At 36.6% G+C, this 24,034-nt stretch overlaps 3 protein-coding genes and 1 long non-coding RNA gene across 7 annotated transcripts; 1 reads left to right on the top strand and 3 right to left on the bottom strand.

The window, feature by feature from the left end:
- The first annotated feature begins 231 nt into the window (after window positions 1-231).
- On the top strand, window positions 232-7,685 carry SMC3 (structural maintenance of chromosomes 3). Of its 2 annotated transcripts, XM_011147959.3 has the most exons (19): window positions 232-421; window positions 1,028-1,103; window positions 1,199-1,377; window positions 1,556-1,714; window positions 1,817-1,976; window positions 2,052-2,337; window positions 2,404-2,578; window positions 2,660-2,773; window positions 2,882-3,132; window positions 3,394-3,537; window positions 3,623-3,934; window positions 4,008-4,319; window positions 4,432-4,633; window positions 4,969-5,259; window positions 5,347-5,609; window positions 5,747-5,912; window positions 6,059-6,197; window positions 6,276-6,513; window positions 6,897-7,685. In XM_011147959.3, exons 1-19 carry the CDS (start codon window positions 407-409, stop codon window positions 7,021-7,023), a joined length of 3,609 nt encoding a protein of 1,202 aa, XP_011146261.1. In that variant the 5' UTR covers window positions 232-406; the 3' UTR covers window positions 7,024-7,685. The 2 variants fall into 2 exon arrangements, with proteins under 2 accessions (XP_011146261.1, XP_025160361.1); XM_025304576.1 differs by lacking the exon at window positions 232-421 and having other exon boundaries at window positions 1,278-1,377.
- Window positions 7,686-8,028: 343 nt separating this feature from the next.
- Spase25 (Signal peptidase complex subunit Spase25) lies at window positions 8,029-9,394 on the bottom strand. The gene is made up of 3 exons (XM_019843230.2): window positions 9,234-9,394; window positions 8,598-8,902; window positions 8,029-8,503 (listed from the first exon to the last, which is right to left on the bottom strand). The coding sequence occupies exons 1-3, from the start codon at window positions 9,261-9,263 to the stop codon at window positions 8,260-8,262; spliced, it is 579 nt and encodes a 192-aa protein (XP_019698789.1). The 5' UTR covers window positions 9,264-9,394; the 3' UTR covers window positions 8,029-8,259.
- A 4,689-nt stretch (window positions 9,395-14,083) lies between these two features.
- LOC105187261 (uncharacterized) lies at window positions 14,084-20,632 on the bottom strand. Of its 3 annotated transcripts, XR_002162926.2 has the most exons (7): window positions 20,292-20,616; window positions 20,031-20,037; window positions 19,745-19,816; window positions 19,034-19,211; window positions 18,796-18,951; window positions 16,092-16,403; window positions 14,084-15,644 (listed from the first exon to the last, which is right to left on the bottom strand). XR_002162926.2 is itself a non-coding variant. In XM_019843236.2 (2 exons), exons 1-2 carry the CDS (start codon window positions 20,485-20,487, stop codon window positions 20,063-20,065), a joined length of 285 nt encoding a protein of 94 aa, XP_019698795.1. In that variant the 5' UTR covers window positions 20,488-20,632; the 3' UTR covers window positions 19,834-20,062. The 3 variants fall into 3 exon arrangements, 1 of the variants encoding a protein (XP_019698795.1); XR_002162927.2 differs by lacking the exons at window positions 19,745-19,816; window positions 20,031-20,037; window positions 20,292-20,616 and adding an exon at window positions 19,343-19,720; XM_019843236.2 differs by lacking the exons at window positions 14,084-15,644; window positions 16,092-16,403; window positions 18,796-18,951; window positions 19,034-19,211; window positions 19,745-19,816 and having other exon boundaries at window positions 19,834-20,151; window positions 20,292-20,632.
- Window positions 20,633-21,096: 464 nt separating this feature from the next.
- Window positions 21,097-23,569, bottom strand: LOC112589837 (uncharacterized). The gene is made up of 3 exons (XR_003113821.1): window positions 23,169-23,569; window positions 21,444-21,719; window positions 21,097-21,339 (listed from the first exon to the last, which is right to left on the bottom strand). It is a non-coding gene; the product is annotated as an uncharacterized LOC112589837 (long non-coding RNA).
- Between the last annotated feature and the right edge of the window lie 465 nt (window positions 23,570-24,034).

The following is a 24,034-nucleotide window of genomic DNA, read 5'->3' as shown; positions in this document are numbered from 1 at the left end:
CCTTTCACTGTACGCAAAGTCGGTGTCGCCGAAAACGCCGTGTTGGCCGCTCTCATGTTCCTGTCTGTTTACATATAATATAGATTTTCGCATACGCATCTCAATCGCACGCCGTTAGGAATCGAGTCCCAGCAGTGCAGCTAAAAAGAACAGACCAAATAATTGTCATAAATCTAGTGAGATAACTAGTGATATTTTATCGCATGACTATTGGCCATAAAACTACACCTCCCGCCCAAATCTGGAGATCTTTGGCGGTTATCAACTTGCATGTTTTACAAATGTCGCTCTGCCAACAAATCGGTCGAATGTTTTCGTTGTGTTTGTCGGAAGAGGATTCGCGTTTTCTTATTTTGTCTTTAAATAACGTTGATGCTAACATGTTTGCCTGATTTCCTGCTGCATCATGTACATCAAACAAGTATGGGGAACAAAATCATATTACAACCTTCTCTGTCAATGTTCGATGTGCTTCATTTCATTTCTCGATGGACGCTCATATTTCTCATATCCCGCATTTCGAACATTTTTAATAAAAACAATATACTAAATATTAAAAAATATATACCGAAATTGACATTCAAAACAAAGTTATCTCCCGAAATTCAAAAAATCTCATTTAGCTTAATATTTATTTCAAGTCTCCATTCGTCAGTTAATTCTTTAATTAAGCATATTAATTTGATATCTAAGTTAAAACACATAAAAATCTGTTGTGTTACATTTTTTACAATGTTAAATTGCTCTAAAAATTCTCAGAAATTTATAAAGCTTTTTTGTATAATAATTGCATAAATACTAATTAGGTTATATGATATAAATGAAGAAAACAGTATTTTAAGGTCATTATTTCTTATTGCCTTTGTTTAAAAAGAAATCAGAAAAAATTGTAATATTGAAATACCTATATGACCAGCTTGAAAAGTAAATATGATTTATAACTTACATCTCATAATCCAAAAAATAGATCTATGATAAAAATAAATATGGGATTGATCTTATAAATCGATGATTTATGTTAAAACAGGTGATTATTCAAGGGTTTAAATCTTATCGTGAACAAACAGTTGTTGAGCCTTTTGATCCAAGACATAATGTAGTAGGTATGTATTTAAACATTTCAGTGAAATACTATATATACAAAGTTAAGCTTTATTTATATAAATATATATCATATAATTAAATATTTTATTATAAGTTGGCAGAAACGGTTCTGGCAAGAGCAATTTCTTTTATGCCATCCAATTTGTTCTAAGTGATGAATTCTCTCATCTTAGACCGGAGCAAAGGCAAGCACTGTTGCATGAAGGAACAGGACCTCGTGTTATATCTGCCCATGTAGAAATTATATTTGACAATTCTGATGGCAGATTACCAGTAAGCTGTTATTTTAATTAAAATTACTATTGAGGCATTGTATTACATGAGTATATTATTATAATATTCATTATGTGTCAATTGTATCATTATGTATCATTATGTGACTACTGATATCTACTGAGCTATTGGAATATATATTGGAATATACTTGTATGTTATAAAATATTTTCTTCAGATTGATAAAGATGAAGTATACTTAAGAAGGGTGATTGGTTCCAAGAAAGATCAATATTTTCTGAACAAGAAAATAGTGACAAGGAATGATGTAATGAATTTATTGGAGTCGGCAGGATTTTCCAGGTCTAATCCCTATTATATTGTGAAGCAAGGAAAGGTTTGTCAATGGAACATTTATAGTTTCCTATAACAATTACATATAGTTATTATATATAGTTTATAATATAGTTCTTACTGAATAGAATGCTTTTGCTTATAGATAAATCAAATGGCAACAGCACCAGATTCTCAGAGATTGAAATTACTGAGAGAAGTAGCAGGTACTAGGGTATATGATGATAGAAGAGAAGAATCAAAATCAATCTTGAAAGAGACAGAAGGGAAATTAGAAAAAATTGAGGACTTTCTGCGAACGATAGGTAAGCAAAAGTTTGTGCTAGAAACAATAATTGAGCACAAACGAAACATAAAGGACAACTTTCATTTTATTACAGAGGAACGCTTGAAGACACTCGAGGAAGAGAAGGAAGAGCTGAAAGAATACCAACGCTGGGACAAACAACGCCGTTGTTTAGAGTATACAATTCATGAGCGCGAACTCAAAGAGAACAAGAGAAAATTGGAGGAACTTGAAGAGTCCAGAGCGAACAGCGGAGCAGAGCAAGCGAGGCTGGGGGCAGAAGCAAAAACTGCACAAGAAATGGTGCGTGCAGCTACGAAGCGCTTAAAGGAAGCGAAGAAGGAGGTGCAAAGCGCCAAGGAAGAAAGAGATACTCTTAGGTATATTTTATTCTTAAATATTTTTAGAATCTTTAAGCAATATGCTTAAACGTTTATAATTTACAGTGCAGAGCAGCAACAATTGTTAAAAGAAAAGACCAAGTTGACTTTAACTATCAACGATTTATTAGAGGAAGTGAAAGGTGATAATGATAGTAGAAAACGCGCTCAACAGGAATTGGAGAAGCTAAAAGGCAATATCGCTCTTCGAGAAGATGAGCTAAAGTCAATTAAGCCAGAGGTGAGGGAATACTCAGATATTCGATACATATCTAAACTTTCGAATTCTAGACATATTAAAATAAGAGATATTCGGTTGCAGTACGAACGAATGAAACGCGTTGAAGAGGAATGCACGCGAGAATTACAATTGAAGGAGCAGAAACGCAAAGAGTTATATGCTAAACAAGGCCGTGGTAGTCAATTTACCACCAAGGTAAAAATTTTAAACATATACAGTTGTACAATGTTGATTGATATTTTCATTAAAAACAGGCATAAACAACTTTCGATCAAATATCTCAAAGTGCCCTGTTTATTTCAGGATGAAAGAGATAAATGGATACAGAATGAACTGCGGCAACTTACCAAGCAGATAAAGGATAAAGAGGAACATCAAAAAAAGATTAGCGAAGATCTCAAACGCGATGCAGAAAAACAGGTGGCCTTGGAGAAGAAGATAGGCGATCATACACGCGAGATGGAACGACAACGTACATCGATAGACGACCATAACAAGCAATATTACGATCTCACCAAATCGAAGGACCAATGTCAAGCAAATCGAAAAGAACAGTAATTATTTTTTATTATCTCGTTAAGTTTCCGGAATTATTTGTAGTAAGCATAATAATTGTGTCATATTGATATACTCACTTTTTTTTATTCAAAATTTCATGTTTAAATATAAATAATTTTTTTATATGAACCAGTTCTCTAGTTGAAGTGTTTCGCTACAAAATTTTAGAGGTATCTGAAATTGAATAAACTATGCACGAGAAAAATACCAATCAGTTTTAAAATTCTGATTAAAACGCTGTACATACAAACTTATAGATATCGGCAAGAGAGTGTATTGCAACTGAATTTATCCGGTCTAAAGGAGGATTTGGCAAAAGCGGATCAGAGTTTGAGATCCATGGCTGGTAAACCTATTCTGAATGGTAGAGACAGTGTACGTAAAGTATTGGACACTTTCCGGTAAGACTTATTTAGATATCTCTTTAAGATATAATTAATTGTAATTAATTGTATATAATTAGTAGTTGTGTTTTCAATTCCTCAGTACACGGAAAGATATGGCTCATGAAGTGAGTAGTTATTACGGGCCTGTAATCGAGAATTTCAACTGCGACAAGAGTGTTTACATGGCGGTAGAGGTAACAGCTGGAAATCGATTGTTCCATCACATTGTAGAGACCGATAAGTTCGGTACGAAAATTTTGAAAGAAATGAACAATCAGCGTTTGCCGGGTGAGGTAACCTTTATGCCTCTGAATAGACTTCACGTGAAGAATATCGATTACCCGCAAACCTCCGACGCCATACCTATGATATCCAAACTAAATTATGATCCTAAATATGATAAGGCGCTAAGGTAAGGTTTCATCTCTTACGATTCTTTTTCCACACAACACAGACACAGATTGATATTTCTATGTTCATTTCAGATATATATTCGGGAAAACTTTAATTTGTCGTAATCTGGAAGCGGCAACAAGTCTAGCCCGAACGTCTGGTTTGGATTGCGTTACATTAGAGGGAGATCAAGTTTCATCCAAAGGCTCCTTAACTGGTGGATATTTCAATACACTTAAGTCGCGCCTTGAGATACAGAAGACAAGATCGGAATTAATGTCTCAGATTTCTACCCTCGAGACTCAATTAACGACGCTCAAAGAGGAGATCAGGAAGGCGGACCAAAATATTAGTTCTTACGTTAGCGAAATGCAGAGAACCGAAACTAGAAATAGTAAAGCTAAGTAAGTGATTTAATGACATTTCTTGAGTTTCAATTATCATTTGTAATAGTACAATTGTATATGTTTGAAGTTATATCGGGGCATTTGTTAATTAGTGATCTGTTTTTGACAGGGATATATATGACAAGATGAAGGCAGAAATACGTCTTATGAAGGAGGAGTTGAGCGCGATAGAAAGGTACCGGACGCCAAAAGAGAGAAGCCTCGCACAGTGCACGTCTAGTTTAGAAGCAATGCGTGCGACTAAAGACGGTCTAGAGAGCGAACTGCATCAAGAACTTATGGCACAATTATCCGTCGCAGATCAGCATCAGGTGTGTAGATAAAGTGAGGCATCTAAAACAGGCCATCTGAATAACTTTGGAGATATGCAAGAGAGATGGGAAAAAATGTTAAATACAGAAGTTGTAGGGTTTCAAGTGATGCATCACATAACAATACTAGTATGACCTTGAACAAAGTCAAGGTTATCAGAAAGTCATCTTAAATTTTTTTAATGAAAATCTCCATTTTTTATTAGTGCATGATACGTACTGAGGTCAATATTTTCCTTTCTTTTTACTCTTGAGCTGATTTTAAGAAAACTAATGAATTTGGTCTAAGAACTCGTTGAAACTTTTATTCGTTGCTGATAACGATGCTCGTGCAGGTTGATACTTTGAATGATGACATCCGACGTTTGACGAAGGAGAATAAGGAAGCATTCGCAAAGCGAATGCAGTTGGAAGCGGAGAAGAATAAGTTGGAAAATTTATTGACAAACAATTTGGTGAGGAGGAAAGACGAGCTTGTTCAAGCTTTGCAAGAGATATCGGTCGAAGATCGGCAACGACAGCTCGACTCATCAAAGATTCAACTGGCGGATATAGAGAAAAGATTAGTAAAAGTAAACGAGGACTTTAAATCGCAGAATGAGAAAGTAACAAGTGCAATGAAAAAAGTAAGCAAGTCACTTGCTAATATCGCGCAATATTAGTTTGCGTATTTTCACATGTTTTCCAATTATCCTTTCGTAATTTGTGTTTAGCAAAAAGCAGAATCCGCTGACGTCGAAAAGTGGAAGCTGAAGGAAAAAGAAGCGCAGGAAAAGATAGAGGCCGACGCGAAGGATTTGGAGAAATTGGCGAGCAAATTAAATATTCTGCAACAAAAGATAGTGGAATGTACGCAGAAAATTACCGAACTCGGCGCGCTGCCTAGTCATGAGGCTTACTCTAAGTTCAGTACAATGACCACGAAGCAGCTCTTTAGGGAGATGGAGAAAGCGAATAATCACCTGAAAAAATACAGGTACATATCTTCAGTAAAGTGACTGCATTCGACAGAAATATGACTGCAAAGGATTATATATTTTTCTTACATCGAAGTATTTTAAAAATTATATTTTTTGCATCACAAGCTTCTTCATCGCATTTACTTATTTCTAGCCATGTAAATAAGAAAGCCTTGGATCAGTTCATGTCGTTCAGCGACCAAAAGGAGAAATTGGTGAAACGGAAAGAGGAATTAGATAGAGGCGACGAGAAAATAAAAGAACTCATGTCAGTGCTTGAGCAACGCAAATGCGAGGCGATACAATTTACATTTAAACAAGTATGTAATTAATTTAAGTAAAAGAAAAAAGTTTTTATACATTATATAAAAGTGTGTTGGATCTCAACTTACTTTTTACATTCGTCTTGAAACACGTTGAAAAATTCTTTATAGCAATTTTATCGGGGAACATTTCTTTTTTTAAGGTGAGCAAGTATTTCAGCGATGTATTTAATAAGCTTGTACCTTCGGGACACGCACAATTGGTGATGAAGACTGCGGACGGCGATGAAGAGGACGACGGAACAGCCGAGCCGGCCGATTCTGACAGGTTTATTGGCGTTGGTAAGTTGATCAATGTTTTATTTGTGCATATTCTAAAAGCTTATGATAAACGTTAATGAACGTAATTATCACTTTTAGGCATAAGAGTGTCGTTCACGGGACATAGAGCTGAAATGCGAGAAATGAACCAATTATCCGGTGGGCAGAAATCGCTCGTAGCGTTGGCACTGATATTCGCAATTCAGAAGTGCGATCCTGCGCCGTTTTATTTGTTTGATGAGATCGATCAGGCCTTGGACGCACAACATAGGAAAGCAGTGGCGGACATGATCCATGAATTGAGTTCGGATGCCCAGTTCATCACTACAACATTCAGGTAATATGATAGTCTCGCTAAGGTTCATTAGGAAGTCACTTAAACATTATCGTTTTACTAATATTAACTTGATGATTTCGTTCAATTTGACTTTCATGTTAGTGCCGAGTCCTTCGTGGATTTGCTTCAGACTTCCTGAACATCTCAGTTTTGTTCTTCGGGAAGAGGAGCAACCTGAAAAATTTTAGATTGCTTTTCTCCTTGAAATAAATCTACGAACGATGCGGCATTAACTCGCAAACCAAGCTGAGCAGCTCATCACGAAAGCTTGAAATATAATGTTGACTTTGTTGAAATCGTCAATTGCGTGAATTCTCTTGAAAATTGCAATATGAAGAATGATAAATAAAGAATGATCTGATAATGTGTAATTTGTTTTACAGACCCGAGTTACTGCATCACGCGAATAAATTTTACGGAGTAAAGTTCAGAAACAAAGTTTCGCACGTTGAATGCGTGACGCGAGAAGAAGCGGCCGATTTCGTTGAGGACGATACAACGCACGGTTAAAAAAGGAAATATTTTATTTATATAGCGTTTACTATCTTTTTTTCTTTTAAACATGGAGTGATAATTGGGACAACTTTGTTATCACCTCATCACAGTCATCTGACGATTTTCACTATAAATTTTCTAAAAATATATCGGGAATCACAAGAAGAGAGGAAAGAGAAGGAAATTTTTGTTTGACATATTCGGTACCATAGATACTCTATTCCTTTGCACAGATAGATCATTGTAGTTTTGTAACATGCCAAAGAATCATGTTACGTTATATATTTCACGCAAAGGAAGAAAATGTAACATGATTTTGATAATATTTAACCTACGAAAAATCGATATCGATGTTCATATTATAAATACATCACGGAACAACAATATGATACAAATGTAATTTGGAGTTGAATCGTTATTTTTTATATTATATATACTTTATAGGAATCTATATAAAAACATACAAGAGGCACGATATTTTCTACTCACAAGTAGAAAGTGTGTGAACGTTATATTTATGTATTTTAGAAACGCTGCATTGTCCTCTTATTTTTGTATACCTATAGACTTATATTTGTGTTGCATCTTTCACATAAATTGTGAATAAGATATAAATACGCGATGGATTTTATTTCATGCGATTCAACCGTCGCAATAATATAAAATTATTTGTGTAATCGTTCGTATTTTATGCATTAATCCTGATTCACAATAAATTTAGTAAGTCTTCAGCCTTTTGCTGTAAGCAAAACTGTGACTTAATTTTCAGCTAAGTGTTTTTCACTATTATTTAAAATCGTAATCCTTAAGCTTTCAGCGAACTCGTCAGATTTTAGTTATTAGGACGACATTTATTTCCTGCTAGAAATTATAAAATTTCTAAGCAAACAGCTAAAGGCTTACTTACCTTTTGTAGACCAGACTTTATGCAAAAATATGCATAATTAAGCATGGAACGCAAGCAAATGATTTTATCGACCACGCACAGGGTTAGGCATAATAAAATGCATCTAAAACATCTAGTTTGGAAAAAAAATTTATACCTTTTTTGGTGTGTACGGTTTAAGATATATGTTAGTTACAATACACATGTAGATCATTGAACTTATTCATTTCTCATGACAATTATTTACATTGTTATGTATGAGATCGAAAATATGAAAATATTGCATTGAGAGTTTTGAAACACTGCCAAAATTATTAGACCGAAAATTTTCACATACAAACTCAATCAGATTTGGAAACATTGTGCTACTTTTCCTTGCGTTGCAACGTCAAACTATCGTGCATATTCGTCACAACAGACTCTATCAGCTCCGAAATCACCACGCCGTTAATATCGATGAAATTTGCAACGGACTTTGTTACAGTAGTTTCATTAATGTTGCCTGATGATACGCTTCTAACTGATAAAACCAGATTATACTTGTCATCGTATTTTTTCAAATAGGAGCTAGCTTCCCAGACTAAGTCAGGATTGAAGCCTGCTAGATCTCTGAAATCCAGAAAGATCATATTGATATATCTTTATATTCCTTTTCTTTAAATTATATGTTGTGTAAATAAATATCCAAGGATTATAAACTCACCTTTGAATTGCAACCACAAATATACCCTTTTCTTTATATGTCGTATACAGTGTCAAAAGTCCCATTAAGATAAAGTATAAAGAAACACAGATAACTAGAACAGGCTTAGAAACAGGGAATGGATATAAGTAATCACACAACAATGCTACAATAGCTATTGTAACTGCAATTCCACAGAGCGCTAGCCTTCCATCAAGCAGAGAGAAATTTTCAATATAATTATATTTCTTTGTCAGTACATCCTTAACTGCATCATCCAAGGCATTCTTCACGGCTGCTCCATCCCATTTATTGATTTTTACAACCTATAAAATATTATTTATTTCATTCAAATAAAGAAAAATATTTCCTTGTTAATCTTTAAACAACAGAAAATCGTAAACATATATCTAAGGTATTATTAAAAGAGAAATTATACAACTAGATTTCTGTGAACATGATTGCTGACAACGAAAGCCGACTTCAGTTCGGAATAGCATATGTGGCAATATGATTGATGTAATGTTGTCATGTAATTGACGAGCGTGCAAATAATGCACACTTTAATGCAACAAGTATTTTTATTATAATGTATATATGTTTAATAAAATAATATAATTCTTATTTAGTTTTAGTTACAAGTGAGAATAAACTTACGGAATTCTTCACTGCACCCATCTCGACCATAACCTGATAACAAAACACGTATTCCTTTTCACAATACACGTCAAATTATCGAGCCTACCAACATAACTTCATATCTTTCATATCACAGACTTCTATAGTATAACTAGACTGCTAACTCCGACTCAATACATGACCCCGAAAACTATGTACCGTCCTGGTGTCCGACATTCACGTCTGATTGGTTGAATCAAAACACATTTCTTCTAATTGGGTAGGCCATATTGCTTATGTAGCCCTTCTCCATGTGAACTACCAACTGACACATGCGCAGATGTTTGATTCCCTTATGTAATACCAGAGAGTAACCTGAGAGTGGCCAATACGACATTTTCTGCGACACCAACTTTCCGCATTGGGAAAGGACGCCATCTGCATCAATTTTGAGAGGGGAACTACGATAGTACATCCACTTTCAGGTCTCGGTGGTAAAATCTGCATATGGTGGAAGTCCATGCTACATCCACTTTCAGGCGGTTTATGTCCGTGCTGCAATGACAGTTGCCATCTCTATGCCAGACTATGCCCGGCGGTCTAAAAAGAGCGGGGGAGAGGGGGGAGGAGCAGAAAAAATAAAACTACATATTAAATGTTAAATCTTCGAATATATATTGCCGTATCAAAGTCTCTTCTATAATAAACAATTTGACATGTATGGAGACGCATGATGTATCGTTGTCCGCGTCCCGTTCACTTCGTCTTGTTTTTTAATTCAGCATCCCGTCCGCTCCGGACATTCGCTCGTGGCACTGACAGTGGCTGTCGGTGAGCATTCGATCCGCTCGGAGGAACATGTGTTATTCACGTAATTAACGTGACGAGACTCTGATTATAAATACCCCGCGAGTCGACGAAATATTTGAACTTTTAAAAAAAGCATCAAAGAAAATCACGTTAATATTGTCATGGGTAAAATCTCACCCCGGTATATATTTTCTTATCTTCGAAATAAAAAAAGCCAAACGAATGCAATTAAATGTTATTTATCATCATTGAATATTAAATGAAAAGTAGAGAGTTATTGTCCGCAGCGGATAATCTCCCTGTATAAAATGTCGAACTGAAACATATTAAAAAGTATTGACATTTTGAATACGTCTGAATTCTGCTTTCTGAACCGAAGAAAGGGAAAATAAAAAGTATTAGTTCCCATTAAATTTCACCGCGCTAAATGCGAGATGGCAGTAGTTAATGCTTCGCATTAACAAGGATTCAATTCGTTTCAAATATGCCTTGTATTCAATCGCAATCGATAATTTTTAAATGCGAACTTTCGTATTGAAAAATATTCACTTCTTCTCCTAATCGTTTTCGGATTCAGAGGCATACAAGATTTTCACGTTCTATTCGTCGCATTAAAAAGTATTCACCCGCGATCCAATCTGAGAGCAGAATTTACGGCAAAATCTCGTGAATGCGAAACAACTTTTAAATATGACATTTTATACAGGACTAATATTTAATAAGAGCGCGACTAAATTCCCATAGGATGAAATTCCATTCTTTAACGCTACCATGACCTTTAATTATTCTCTGAAAACGGCGTCACAACAACTTACACTCTGTACAATTAGTTGCTAACACATTTTCTAATCGTATACATTCCTCTTTAATTAACATAAAGCTAACAAATGTCCGATGCTTCGACAGAGTAATTTTCTTTATTTTCAGTAATCAATAAATAGAGTGCATCAATGTCGCGTACAGTTGAAAGGCCTCCTCGCATTCCCCTCGTCGTTCCGAAACCTTCGAGAAAACAAGAGACGCTCAAAGGCAAGTCTCTCTTGCTTCAACCGCCGCCGAGGCCCGCAATGTTTACATCGCGCCGATTGTGTTGATCGGCTCGCGAGCGACGACACTTTTTGCCCTTCGTATTATAATACTCGCGCACCTCGTGTATTCGACTTTATTCAATCAACAGCAGCCGTGCGCGACGCGCTCATCACTTCCGTCTCGTGTAATTGAAAGAAATGTATCTCGTCGGTCCTCAAGATACTCAATCGGCACCGCGTCGGCATCGCGTTGATTAACCACACGGTCGAATCGCGAGTATCAGCATTAGAAGCGTGAGCGAGTGAAATCCGGAGGACTTCAGCAGTCGAGAAGCAGAACGCCGGCAGCGATACGTCACGTTTCCAAGTATGTGGAATCATTTATTACGCGGGAGGTCTCCGATAACGAGAGCGTACGTTTGACGAATTTTCCGGGAATAAGAAGTCGGAATTTCGTGCTCGGCATTCACAATCCGTCATCATCCGACTAGTAATCATCACTTTATGAATTTGCAATTACTCTCGTCAATCTCTGTCTGTCTATCTATTTATTGCGTTGTTGTATACAAAAGATATTGATCCAGATAGAGACGGATAACGGTCCATGGACATGAATCTCGAATTCATCATGTTCTCAATCAAATATTCTGAATCATTCCCAATTCCTGTGTGAGAATATTGGTCTTATGTAGAATATTCAACGTCATATCGCTTCTTAGACTGCGACCTTTTTTGTTTTCGGTCAGCGCTTCTTTCAAGTTTGTTTACTCTTGTTACGGGATCTGAATTTAAATGTCCATCCGTAAAAGAATATTTTCGAGAGCACACAACTGTTGTCTCCGCTTCTTATTGTCATTTTCTTTCGTCAGCTCTTTCAAGAGCTCCTATCTAGACATTTAATGTCAATGAAGAAAAAAAATCGTAGCGAATATTCTCCACTCATCCCGACCAAACATTCTTTCTCTACCGCAGCTTACCAATCAAGAACGCTAAATTTTTGTTTCAGACGTTGCGGGAGGCAAGTCCGGCGGACGCGGATGCCGCACCGGAGGATCCGGTTCGGGCAGAACAGGGTCGGCCGGAAGGTAAAGTTTACAAGTTTCCTACACATCTGTGTTCAACTCTTTACGATCTTTGCCTTTGTAACTTGTTCCTCATCAGCTCTCTTGAAAGCTTCAAGTCCCATTTAAATTTTCAACGTTGGAACAAAAATACAAAGATAAAAATTCCGTATCAAAATATATCCGTATTTTCGATTGGTCCCGATCAAAGATATTCTCTCTCTACCGCAGGTTATCAACCGGGAAAATTATTTTTCTGTTTCAGTTGTTGCGGAAAGCAACAGCAATCCGGTGGACGCGGATGCCGCACTGGACGATCCGGTTCGGGCGAAGCAGAGTCGGCTTGAAGGTAAGTTTACAAGTTTACTATAGTCCTCTGTTTGACCCTTGGCGATCTAGAGCTGGGATATAATTTCCGGCTCGACTTGAATTACGATCGCAGAGGGTAAACTACTCTTTTACTCGCCCGCACTCGTTGGTCAAATCTGATGAGCAAATGTGAATTTTTTGTTACAGAGTTGAAGGGGAACGTGGCTGGCTCTGACTGCAAGTCGTTTCGGTGAGTCAAAATGAAAAGAGAAACAAAATTCTGCATGACGGATGTGGGACTAAAAAATATCGTTCGAGTCAATGCGAATTGCAAATAGATACTTGCATGTGTGTATTTGTGACGTTGAATAAAATACATTGCTCGAAACAATCAGGGGATTACTTGATCGATAGCCTGCATTACATACAAGATTTAAAATACTGAATGATTCTCTTTGATGTTCAGTCATTTGAATAAGAGAATATTCATATGTACAAACGCGACACCGACATCAGCTGCTTTATTTTTATTTTTCAAGCGGGCCGCAGAATTACTTAACCATTTAATTATTTGACAATATTCAATTGTTCGTGTAAAATATATTCATACACATAAGTGCCGATACCGTTGATTACTTTTCTTTTATTTGCAAAACAGGCTGTAGAATTATTCGACAATATTGTCCATTCATCACGATCCCTATTGTCTCGAGTAGCGTATAATGCGCGTAGAAATTGCGCCAGCACACGCCGAGCTTGAGGTATCCTCGCTCGCGTGCCTTTGAATATCGCGACCGCGGTTGTCAATATACGCGTTTTTACTCGCGTTGCTAACAAAGAAAACTTAAATTCTCATTTCGCCAAAGTATCGCGAACGTAAGCTTCGTCGTGACAGAGCTATAATGCGTGAAAACTTTGCCCCGCTCCTCTCTCTTTGCGCTCTCTAAGGGGGACCGGTTTCTGATTGTCTAATCTTTCCTCGCGTGCATTCGCGTCGCGAGTATTTCACTCGTAGATATCGATACTCCCACATTTTCGCAACTTTTCAAACGCAATCGCGAAAAGAGCCGTAAAAATCCGTTGGACGAGTCAATAAATTTTTACACGGTTCTTGCTCCTCGCCGATCGAGTTTATAGAGTCCGTTTCGCAGCGCGCAAAAAGTTTCCACCGATAGCGAGTAAAACATTCGTTAATTGACGCAAATATCGCCGTTCTAATACGCGTATCGACCGCGTCGCGAAAGTGTGTTGAAAGTGTAGCAATCAACGTGGGACACGCTGCAAGATGGATGTTGCGCGACATGGAGGGCGGCAGCGAACATGGGCAGACATTGGTGAATCTGGTTGGATGCAACAGGACATCATCAATATCATCATCGGTGAGTGCCTGACTCAGTGCTCGCAGAAAGCCCTTTTACTATTACTTTATTATTACTTTTATTATTACATTGTGCATGCCGTTGTACATTTGCATTGACTCTTGTAACGAAAAATATATTCCATGAATTATTATCCTATATTATTGCCATATATTGTTGCCACATATTGTTGCCATATATTGTTGCCATATACTGTTGCCGTATATTATTACTATATATTATTCCCATATATTGCCATGTATTCTCGCCATATATTATGGCCACTTGAAATCGCGCGAGCAATCAAGAAAACTGTATTTATCGGTAATCGCAAAAGGGCGGAAGACGTCACAAATGGATATTAGCAGCCGGTCTCAGGGTTGACCGATAACAATACTGTTGCTGCAATTTAACTTTAAACAACAGCGGCCTCAGATCGATATTCAACAGCGCATGCGCCAGTACGTCACAATCCCCACATGGGAAGTCTTGTCAGTATCGTGTTTAGATGCAGCAATAGGCGTTTATGTGGGGCCTATACGAAAACCTGAACAGCACGTATTGCATATGCGTATGCAATGTATTATCATATTATATATTAAAACAAGAAACACTCACAAATGATACACGAACATTGTGCTATCAATAGTCGATTCTTAAAGGTCTTCATCATCGCTGAACGTAAAACTATTATTTATTATATGGTAATGAAGTAAAATAGCTTGCATTGTAACCAGACAGCACGAACTTAAAAAACGATGCATAAGAAACCTGTAATACGTTTTTTATACATTTTTGTTATACATCTCTCATTATCCTATACTCATTTTTCAATATATCTCATTCTTTTCTTCGAAGGGCCTTAGCGATACCTTATATTCCAGCGAAATACGTACGCGATTGGGACTGAGCGGAGTTGCGCTTATTGCGCACGTGCGAAAAAATCTCACGATCTAGTAACGCTGGTTTAGTCCCATATAGCACAGATGTCCTGAGGACATCCCAACGTTCTTAGGACATTCCAAGGTCCGTAAATAGAGAAACGGAACAAAGTCTCATCCTCTTATCCATTTCACATAGTTTGGCTCGAAAATGGCAGCGACCATAGTTTGGCTCGAAATGGCGTGGCTCAACTGATTAACCACATACGTCAGATCAAAAATTATTTTCATGTTTTGCAATTTTTTGTACTACAATCGGCATTGTAATTGTTTTTCTTCTGAAAATTCTCACTAGTATTTTGGAATGTGTTTAAACTATGTTTTGATTATTTCTGATTACATCTTAAACTATGTTTTGATTACTCTGTTCACTCATACAACTAAACTATAATACTATCATAATAATATAACCATAATAATATAACCATAATAATATCACGTAACTAACACAGATTCTCTGGCTCCAAAATGGCGGCCGTGAGAGGACCTGACTTTGGGCCAAAGCACAGACTTCTGCATAACGCATAATACACAACGCATAAGAGAATCAACCAATCAGAGTTCTTCATTTCTATCCTGAGGAGGAAAATGAAGAAAACTAATTGGTTTATTCTCTTATGCGTTATGTATTATGTGTTATGCAAAAGCCTATGCTCTTGTCCTTTGTTCCGTTCATCTATTTACGGACCTTGAGACATCCCAGGGGCGTCTCTTGAAAGTTTTGTACTATCTGGAGGATCCACAAAATAGTTTATAATATATGTTTCTGTAGTCAGTAATGATTGTCTGAATACTGTCGTAGCTTATTCCGATCTCAAAAGCAATTTTAGCATCGTTAATCGGGGGTTATCCTTGAGAAGACGGCGAATATGCTCCTCTCAGTCATGTTCACAGATTTCTATATTATACACTAGACCGATAACTTGTCTCTTTAACACGTCCTCTAAAAATATGTATTAAAATTTCATTCGCATGCGCATTGCAAGGTCCCGAAAGGGATGTAACTGCACCATTCCTAATAGCACAAATGTCCAGAGGACGTCCAGAGTACGTCTTGAGGATGTTCTGGGGATGTTTCTTCATTTTCAGGACGTCCTTAGGACGTCCCCAGGAGAACATGTGCTATCAGGGATACTACATTGTACAGGCATTTTTCTCCAGAAAATGTTAATATTTATCCAATATTTAATATTTTCTCTTGTAATGTCACATTCAATGACACATTCAATGTTCACATAAATATTAATTGGATAAATATTAATATTTCTAGAATAAAAATACTTCTACGGTGCAATTATATTCCTTTCAGGACCTTGCAATGCGCACGTACGCACGATTCTATGTTTTACATTAGAGATAGCTTTTATACATGAAAGCCAATGGAAATTACCAGTTTAGCTTATGAAGAGGTGTCTGGGATTTCGTTGGTCCATAGATCATGTGGGTAAGTTCCATTTCTACCTGCTCTTCGTATTATTCTTAAAGATTGTCTGTACCACACGTACGCTTCAGCTTTCTGCATGCAATTATACCCGAACTGTGCTTCAAGCCTTTTAACAATTTCGGACGGTCTTACGTCATCTATCGTAAGAAATTTAATAATAATCCATTGCGCAGTGAACAAAGATACCTTTTGCTCTGTCATGATGCTGACTAAAGAAGCGGCAGCAGTATTGGAGATATTTATTCCCTCCGCAACCTCCTGCGCATGCGTCAACACGTCACAAGTTTTAATAAACTCATAGGGCAAGGCTTTTGCATAACGAATAAGAGAATAAACCAATTAGTTTTCTTCATTTCCCTCCTCAGGATAGAAATGGAGAACTCTGATTGGTTGATTCTCTTATGCATTGTGTATTATGCGTTATGCAGAAGCTGTGCTCTGGCCCATAGACATATGGTTCTTTATAGCTGCACTGTTGAATTGGTGCAATAAGTTAAAGTTATGGTCTGTTCTTTTTAGCTGCATTACTGAACTGGTGCAATAAGTTAAAGTGAGAAAAAATATAGTTGTCTCATTCTAACTTATTGCACTAGTTCCGTAGTGCAGCTGAAAAGAACAGACCAGAGACAAATATAGGTTTTCTCACTCTAGCTTATTGCACCAGTTCAGTAGTGCAGCTACAAAGAACAGACCAATAGGAATATAGGGACAGAGCATAGAGTTGCGGGGGGATAACCGTTACGGGATAGTGCGACGAGGTAAACTGTGCCTAAATCTAATTGGTGGTTGTGCCATGTATAAGTATTTGATACATACATAGATGTGTATGAAGTTATGTGTGAATGAAATTATGAAAAAAAGACACATGTAAAATCTCTGCAAAATACTGTCAGTATAAATAGTTCTTATCATTTTGTTACATTTACTATTTGCCAGTGACAGCCAAGTCGTTGCATCACACGCTCTGAATATGCGCACTATTGTAGCCAATGAAACTTAGGCATAGTCCCCCCCGCATTTCAGCACAACTCCCCTCGCCTATCTTACGGGTTTATGTCCCTATATTCCTATGTCTATGAGTTCATCCATATACTATCCATATCCCGTATGATAGGCGAGGGGAGTTGTGTTGAAATGCGGGGGGCGACTGTGCCTAAAGGCTCGTCTACAATAGCTGTAAGAGTAACGCTGTAAGGCTGTAACGTAAACTGTCAGCGAAAGAAAATATTTCATTTCGTATCTTGCAACCTTACAGCCTAAGGGCCAGAGCACAGACTTCTGCATAACGCATAATACACAACGCATAAGAGAGTCAACCAATCAGAGTTCTTCATTTCTGTCCTGAGGAGGGAAATGAAGAAAACTAATTGGTTTATTCTCTTATGCGTTATATATTATGTATTATGCAAAAGCCTGTGCTCTTGCCCTTACTCTTACAGCTAATATAGACGAGCCTTAAGAGAGCGTTTGCATCCAGTAAATTGACCTAGGGTGCTCATTGAGCGTTCAGTGAGCGCTCACTGAGCACTCGTGGTTCTGCATGCACCCAATGGCAGTAAGCAGTAAGAAGTAAATAAACGGTGAGAAATAAACCAATCACAGTTGATTATGAATAATCAACTGTGGTTGGTCCATTTCTTATGGAGGATTCACATTGCGTCCGATGTCCGACGTACGACGTCCGACATCCAATAGGAGAATAGCTTACCAGTGGAGAATTGAATTCTCGATTAGAAAGCTGTTCTCCTATTGGATGTCAGACGTCGTACGCCGGACATCGGACGCAGTGTGAATCTTCCATTACTATTCACGCTTACTTCTTAGGCTTGATCTACAATACATGTTGTAAGTTGTAAATCGTAAGAATTGGCGAATCACAGTCGATTATTACAAAAATAATCGGCTATAACCCATATAGGGTTTTACTAATGGTCCAATCCTGGTCCAAGCTTGATCGCCAGGAAGCCAGCATTGGCGCAATACTGATAAACCAAGTTGGCCCAACAATGGGAATTTAATGGAATAATAACTTCGGCCCAAGAATGGTTAATAATATACGGCCAAGCGTCACAATCAATATTGGTCCACTAATGGTTGATATTCCACGCCATTATTAGACCAATAATGGCATTGCTATATTGCCAGATATATCCACACATATTCTTTTAGGGTTTGAGCAGAACGATTGACTTTTAATTTTAAGTCAATGTTTTATGTTTTAAGTCTTTATCTTTAGTAACGCACTGTCAAGTGTCAAGTAGTACGAAATTCGTATATATGTTTAAGACTTGAGACATAAAATTTATTAGAAAATAGTATTGTGCGTTACCAAAGACAAAGACTTAAAGCATAAAACATTGTCTAAAATTAAAAGTCAATCATTCTGCTCAGGTCCATAATCTTAAAAAATTGGAATAAGCCCCATTTTTGGGAGTTTCTCCAATTTTATATTACTTCGCAACATTTGGGTTATCATAAATATTTATGTATTGATAAATTCTTAAATGTTTTTATTTTTATTAGACATATTAACACATACAAACACACACACACACACACATACACATATATATTACATATATATATTTCTTGAGATGAACATAATATCAAACTATAAAATAAAATATAATTTTTAATGTTTATAACAAACCTTAAAGCTGGATGTTTTTTTGGTTTTAATATTTATATTAAAGATGTTGCATTCTTTGTTTCCTACCACCTTCTCTATCGCCAGAGAGCCATACTCCGATTTGACCAGGTAGTTTCTTTATGTCCAACGTATTGCCAAATTTTTGTATTAAAACGTCTGTACAAAATATTTCAAATTAAAAATTTTTTTACATAAGTTGCATAGGTAATAATATAATATTTAAAGTAATATATTTTACCTCTTATGTATTGGTATGTTATGGTCGCACTGAAATTTGTCTTTGATTGTCCATGAATAACTCTTCCTGTATTGGAATACTCAAACTCAACAGATTTCCCTACTATTGATTTCATCATTTTTGCTATGCAATCTTTGATGTTAAATTCTCCGGTAGTAATTATGCTAAATAATCCCATCTGCATTATAATAAAATAATAAATTGAAACACTTTGTTATTAGTAACACTACTTTTTGTATTGTATTTTTTATTTATTTTATGTATTTATTTTATTTTGTATTAAAATATTATTTGTATTTTATTCATTACAGAATTTTTTTTATCAATGATTTTTTCTTTTCCAGTGTACGTAATGCATCCTCCAAACTTAAAAAGTCATTAAATATCACAGTAAGTAATATTATGCCAAGAGATTCGTGCAATATTTCCGTATTAGGTTGTGGAGCGATTGATTGGAAGGAAGTGGCAGTGACAATAATGTGTTTAATTTCAGTGATTTTTCTTTTCAGATCGTATAAGATACTTCTTTTGACAGAAGTTGTTTGGCTAATCAGTTCATTCCGAAGCTGCTTGAATTTTGCATCTATATGATTTTGCAGGGCTATTAAATTACTTGAAACTCAAGAATAATTAAAAAGTGAAATTAAAATTTTAATAATCTTAAAGTAATATATATGTGTGTAATAGAATTTTTTAAACACTTATAATTACTTGGTTGCACGTTCAATATATCCATCGACATATCATCTAATATAATAGGAACCTGTGTTTTCGTTGATATTTCTAAAATACAAAAATATTAATAAAATTTAAATGAACTATAAATCACGATCATTTTCTTTGCGTCATATTTAAACAACGTAAATAATATTAGTAGATCATTACTCGCCACGATGTTAATTTTCAATATATATATATTTATGTGTGTATTGTATACGACGCATTATAACTTTTGCGTACATAACCATAAATTCGTCATTCTTATTGGTTTTCTTACCTTGTTTCTGAAAGAAGTCGTCGGCCTGTTTGTTAATAATGGATGTAATTCGACACAATAACTAAATTTATGTTCGTACAAGAGATGCAAAAGACAAGAAACACGCGATGCGACGTGAACACTAAAAACAATTTCAATGACATCCGATCATACGCCGAGTGTAGGCCAATATTTTAACTTCATCGTTGGATAATATATCAATATAGTCACTCGTTTGAGAAGAATTATTAACATTATGAATATTATTAAAATCTTGCTTACAATCAGAATCATCTTCCACGTTAATTCTTACTGGAGTAACACTTACTTCAGTATCATCAAATATAACCTCTTGGGCATTATTGTCGACATCATCCACTTTACTATCACTTTGTTTATTATAATTTTCAATGTTATCACACTGTTTGTTGCTATCTAATTTTTTTAATTTTTTTACTCTACAATAAGTTTGCGACATATTTGCAAGAAACTGAAAAACACGCGATGCGAATATTAAAAACAAAAAGTCATTTCAATGGCATCCGACCACGTACCACGTATAGGCCGATATAGGACACCAAGCATCGGCTAATCACTGGCTGCGTTCAACAGAACAAAGTGATCAGTGAGCGCTTAGTGATTATTGTCTGTGATTGGAGCATTCTTTTAGATTCTTTATAGACCCAGAAGTATTTACCAATCCGGAGCGAGAATCACTAAGCGCTCACTGATCACTTTGTTCTGCTGAACGCAGCCATAGCTTGCCGTGAATCGGGTTGAGCATTGGTGCTGTGGCAAAGACTTGGCATTCCTATATGGGAATTGGTCAATTCTTACAGCTTACATCTATTGTAGACCAGGCCTTACTGCTTACTGCCATTGTAAATGACGCTTTAGGATTGAATAACGCAGGCTACATCTATTGTGAATTTAAGAACGCATCCACATGTAAGCAAGGAATATCCGAGTGATATTTCCGAATGCATCCTTAACAGTGTTTAATCTAATGCTAACCAATTTAAATATTTACTTTGTAAATTTAATCGATTAATCGGAAGTGATTTTTTTGTTTAGAAAATAATCAATGTCATTTCAATTATTTTTATTAATCGATATTATAAACATCGATGTATTTTCGAATATTGCCCATCCCTATTTGCCACACTCTCCCTTGACCCTCTCAACATTTGCACATCTCAAGACATTTCTGATCTTTGGTGAGAAGGCAAAGGACCCATTTTGCGGATACTCACTTTTTCGAAATTCAAGATCGTCAGTAACAAAGACTTCTAATAGTTAAACTGAAAATTCCATTGGTTTTCATCAAAGTCTGTAAATAGAGGAATGAAACAAAATTAGGTCTTCTTATTCACTTCACACGGTTAGGTCGAAAACGGTGGCGACCGTGGCTCAGCCACTGAAATATATACTAACTGGAATGAGCATTGGCGTACAATTCTATTGTTTACATGCGAATAGAGAGAGAGGTTCCTTGGTTCCTCTCTTATTCTTGTCTGACCCACAGTGCAACATTGCCAGTCATGGCACATTCGTACATGTGGCACAATTAAAGGTCAGTGGCACACAGGCACAATTTAGTGATTTGGTGGTACATTATGCACTTTTTGTGGCACAAAAGAGGAAAAAGTGATACAATTCCATTTTTAAGTGAAAGTTTTAAATTGGCTTCTATGACAAACGTATCGCATTCTACAAGCAAAAGTATGTAGATTTAGTATAACCAATAAAATGGCACTTACATTATCTGGAGTGCGCTCGGAACTTGCACATTACGGATAAAGTAACTAACATCGGATTAACCAATAAGAATAAAAAGAACAAATATCTTTTTATCAGGATTGGTTAATTCAATTATTCTATATTCAGGGCCGTATTCATAGTCGGATCTTATCATATTTAAAACCGTCTTAAGTTCACGTTCAGATATTCTGTAGCCAATGAAATGATCCGTACAGCATCTGAAGATGAACTTAAGACGATCTTAAATATAAGATCGGACTATGAATATAGTCTTCAGAGTAAAGTTTACGAACTTCTAAAGATACACAAGTGTTAGTTTTTAAGATGCAAATTTAAGATACAAATATAAGATTAGACAATAAAAACTACTTATAGATTCCTCAGTTCTTATAAAATCTTCAAAATATATTAATTTAGCTCGAATGGCACAAAACGCACTAATGTGGCACACTTTTTGGCAGAATCGAACACGGTTTTGCTGGCAACACTGCCACAGTGTCGTCAAGAATGGGGATAATGAGGTACCCAGACAGCACACGGATGTCCATTGGACGTTCGTTATATGTCCATTTTTTTTTTACAAAAGACGGCCATGACGTACGGTCACGGTCATAAAGATTGTCACTTTTTTTTAAATGACTTTTGGGATGCACCCCGACTCGAGAAAAATGAGAGCTGCTGCTCCGCCTGCGCAGTATCTCACAACGAAAGGCAAGAAATGAAATATACGTGGTATGCCATAAGTATATCAACAATCATTCGCGTTCAGCGGAGAAAACCGCTCAGTGAGCGATTAGTGACTAAAAAAATACGATTTCACTTAAAATTTAATATACATACCTGTTCAATACCTTGCAAAAGACGCATTCCCATTTGAGTGACTTGCACTCCCCCCTCCGTTGCTGATTTTTTAAAATGTAAAAATTGCATGCGTTCATGACGGTTGACTCAACGGTTGAATAATTCGTCAACGTTATTGGTCTGAATGTAAGGATCTAACAGTAAGGACCAATAGTCACTAATCGCTCACTGAGCGGTTTTCTTCGCTGAACACAATGACATACTTATATCATACCACATATATTTCATTTCTCGCTTTTCGTTGAGTTACTGCGCAGGCGTACTCCGCAGGCGGAGCAGCAGCTCTCATCTTTCTCGAGTCGGGATGCGTCCCGAAAGTCATTAAAAAAAAAGTGACAACCTTTATGTCCGCGACCGTACATGCGCATTGCAAGATCCCGTTAGTATTCTATATATTAAATGAACATTGAATGTGACATTACAAAAGGAAATATTAAATATTCAATAAATATTAACATCTTCTTAAGTAAAAATTGTATGGTGCAGTTACATTCCTTTCGGGACCTTGCAATACGTATGCGAAATTTTAATACATACTTTTAGTGCACGTGCTAAAGAGATCAGTCGTCAGTCTAGTGCAGAAAAAAATTTGTAGTCAGTAATGACTTTACGAGCACTGTTGTAACTTATTCCGAAGATACGAGAAATTTCAAGAGCCGATAATCGGGGTATGTAGTCAAGAAGCCAGCTAATAATGTGAATATGCTCGATAGTCACGTCGTTCCACAGGCCACGTGGGTGACCTTCATCTTCAATTGCACTTTCTGCTGCTTCTGAAAATTCTTTGTGCCACGTGTATACTTGAGTGTCCTTAACGCTGTTATCCCCGAACTGTGCTTCAAGCTTTGTCAAAATATTTAACGGTTTTTCACCTTCTATTGTGAGAAATTTAACAATAATCTGTTGCGCAGTGGACAAAGATACCTCTTGTTCCTGCGACATCATGATGTTAACTAAAGAAGCGGTAATGTGAGCCGTGAGGGCCCTACGGGGGGAATCCCTTTCAGGCATCCCTACCTATAAAGCCCTAAACACAATGTCAGGCAACAGGCAATAAGAATAAAAATAGACCAATCACAATAGATTATTCTTGTAATAGTCGATTGTGATTGGTCTATTTTTATTTTTATTGCCTGTTGCCTGGCATTGTGTTTAGGGCTTAATATTCAGAAGCAGTGTTGAGGGCATTAAAGGCCGGTCCAGAATAAGTTGCAAACACCCAGTTGCGAGTTGCGAAGAATGGCAACTACTAGTTACAAAGTGTTATTTTCGGTCGTAAGACAGTTAGACCCTTTACACAATGCCAGGCAACAAGCAATAAGAATAAAAATAGACCAATCACAATCAACTATTACAAGAATAATCTATTGTTGCCTGTGTCTGGCATTGTGCAAGGGGCTTTA

This window comes from Harpegnathos saltator, unplaced genomic scaffold (genome assembly GCF_003227715.2).
Source record: "Harpegnathos saltator strain DR-91 unplaced genomic scaffold, Hsal_v8.6 scaffold627, whole genome shotgun sequence".
NCBI classification, from domain to species: domain Eukaryota; kingdom Metazoa; phylum Arthropoda; class Insecta; order Hymenoptera; family Formicidae; genus Harpegnathos; species Harpegnathos saltator.
This window is presented reverse-complemented; position numbering and strand designations above follow the sequence as displayed.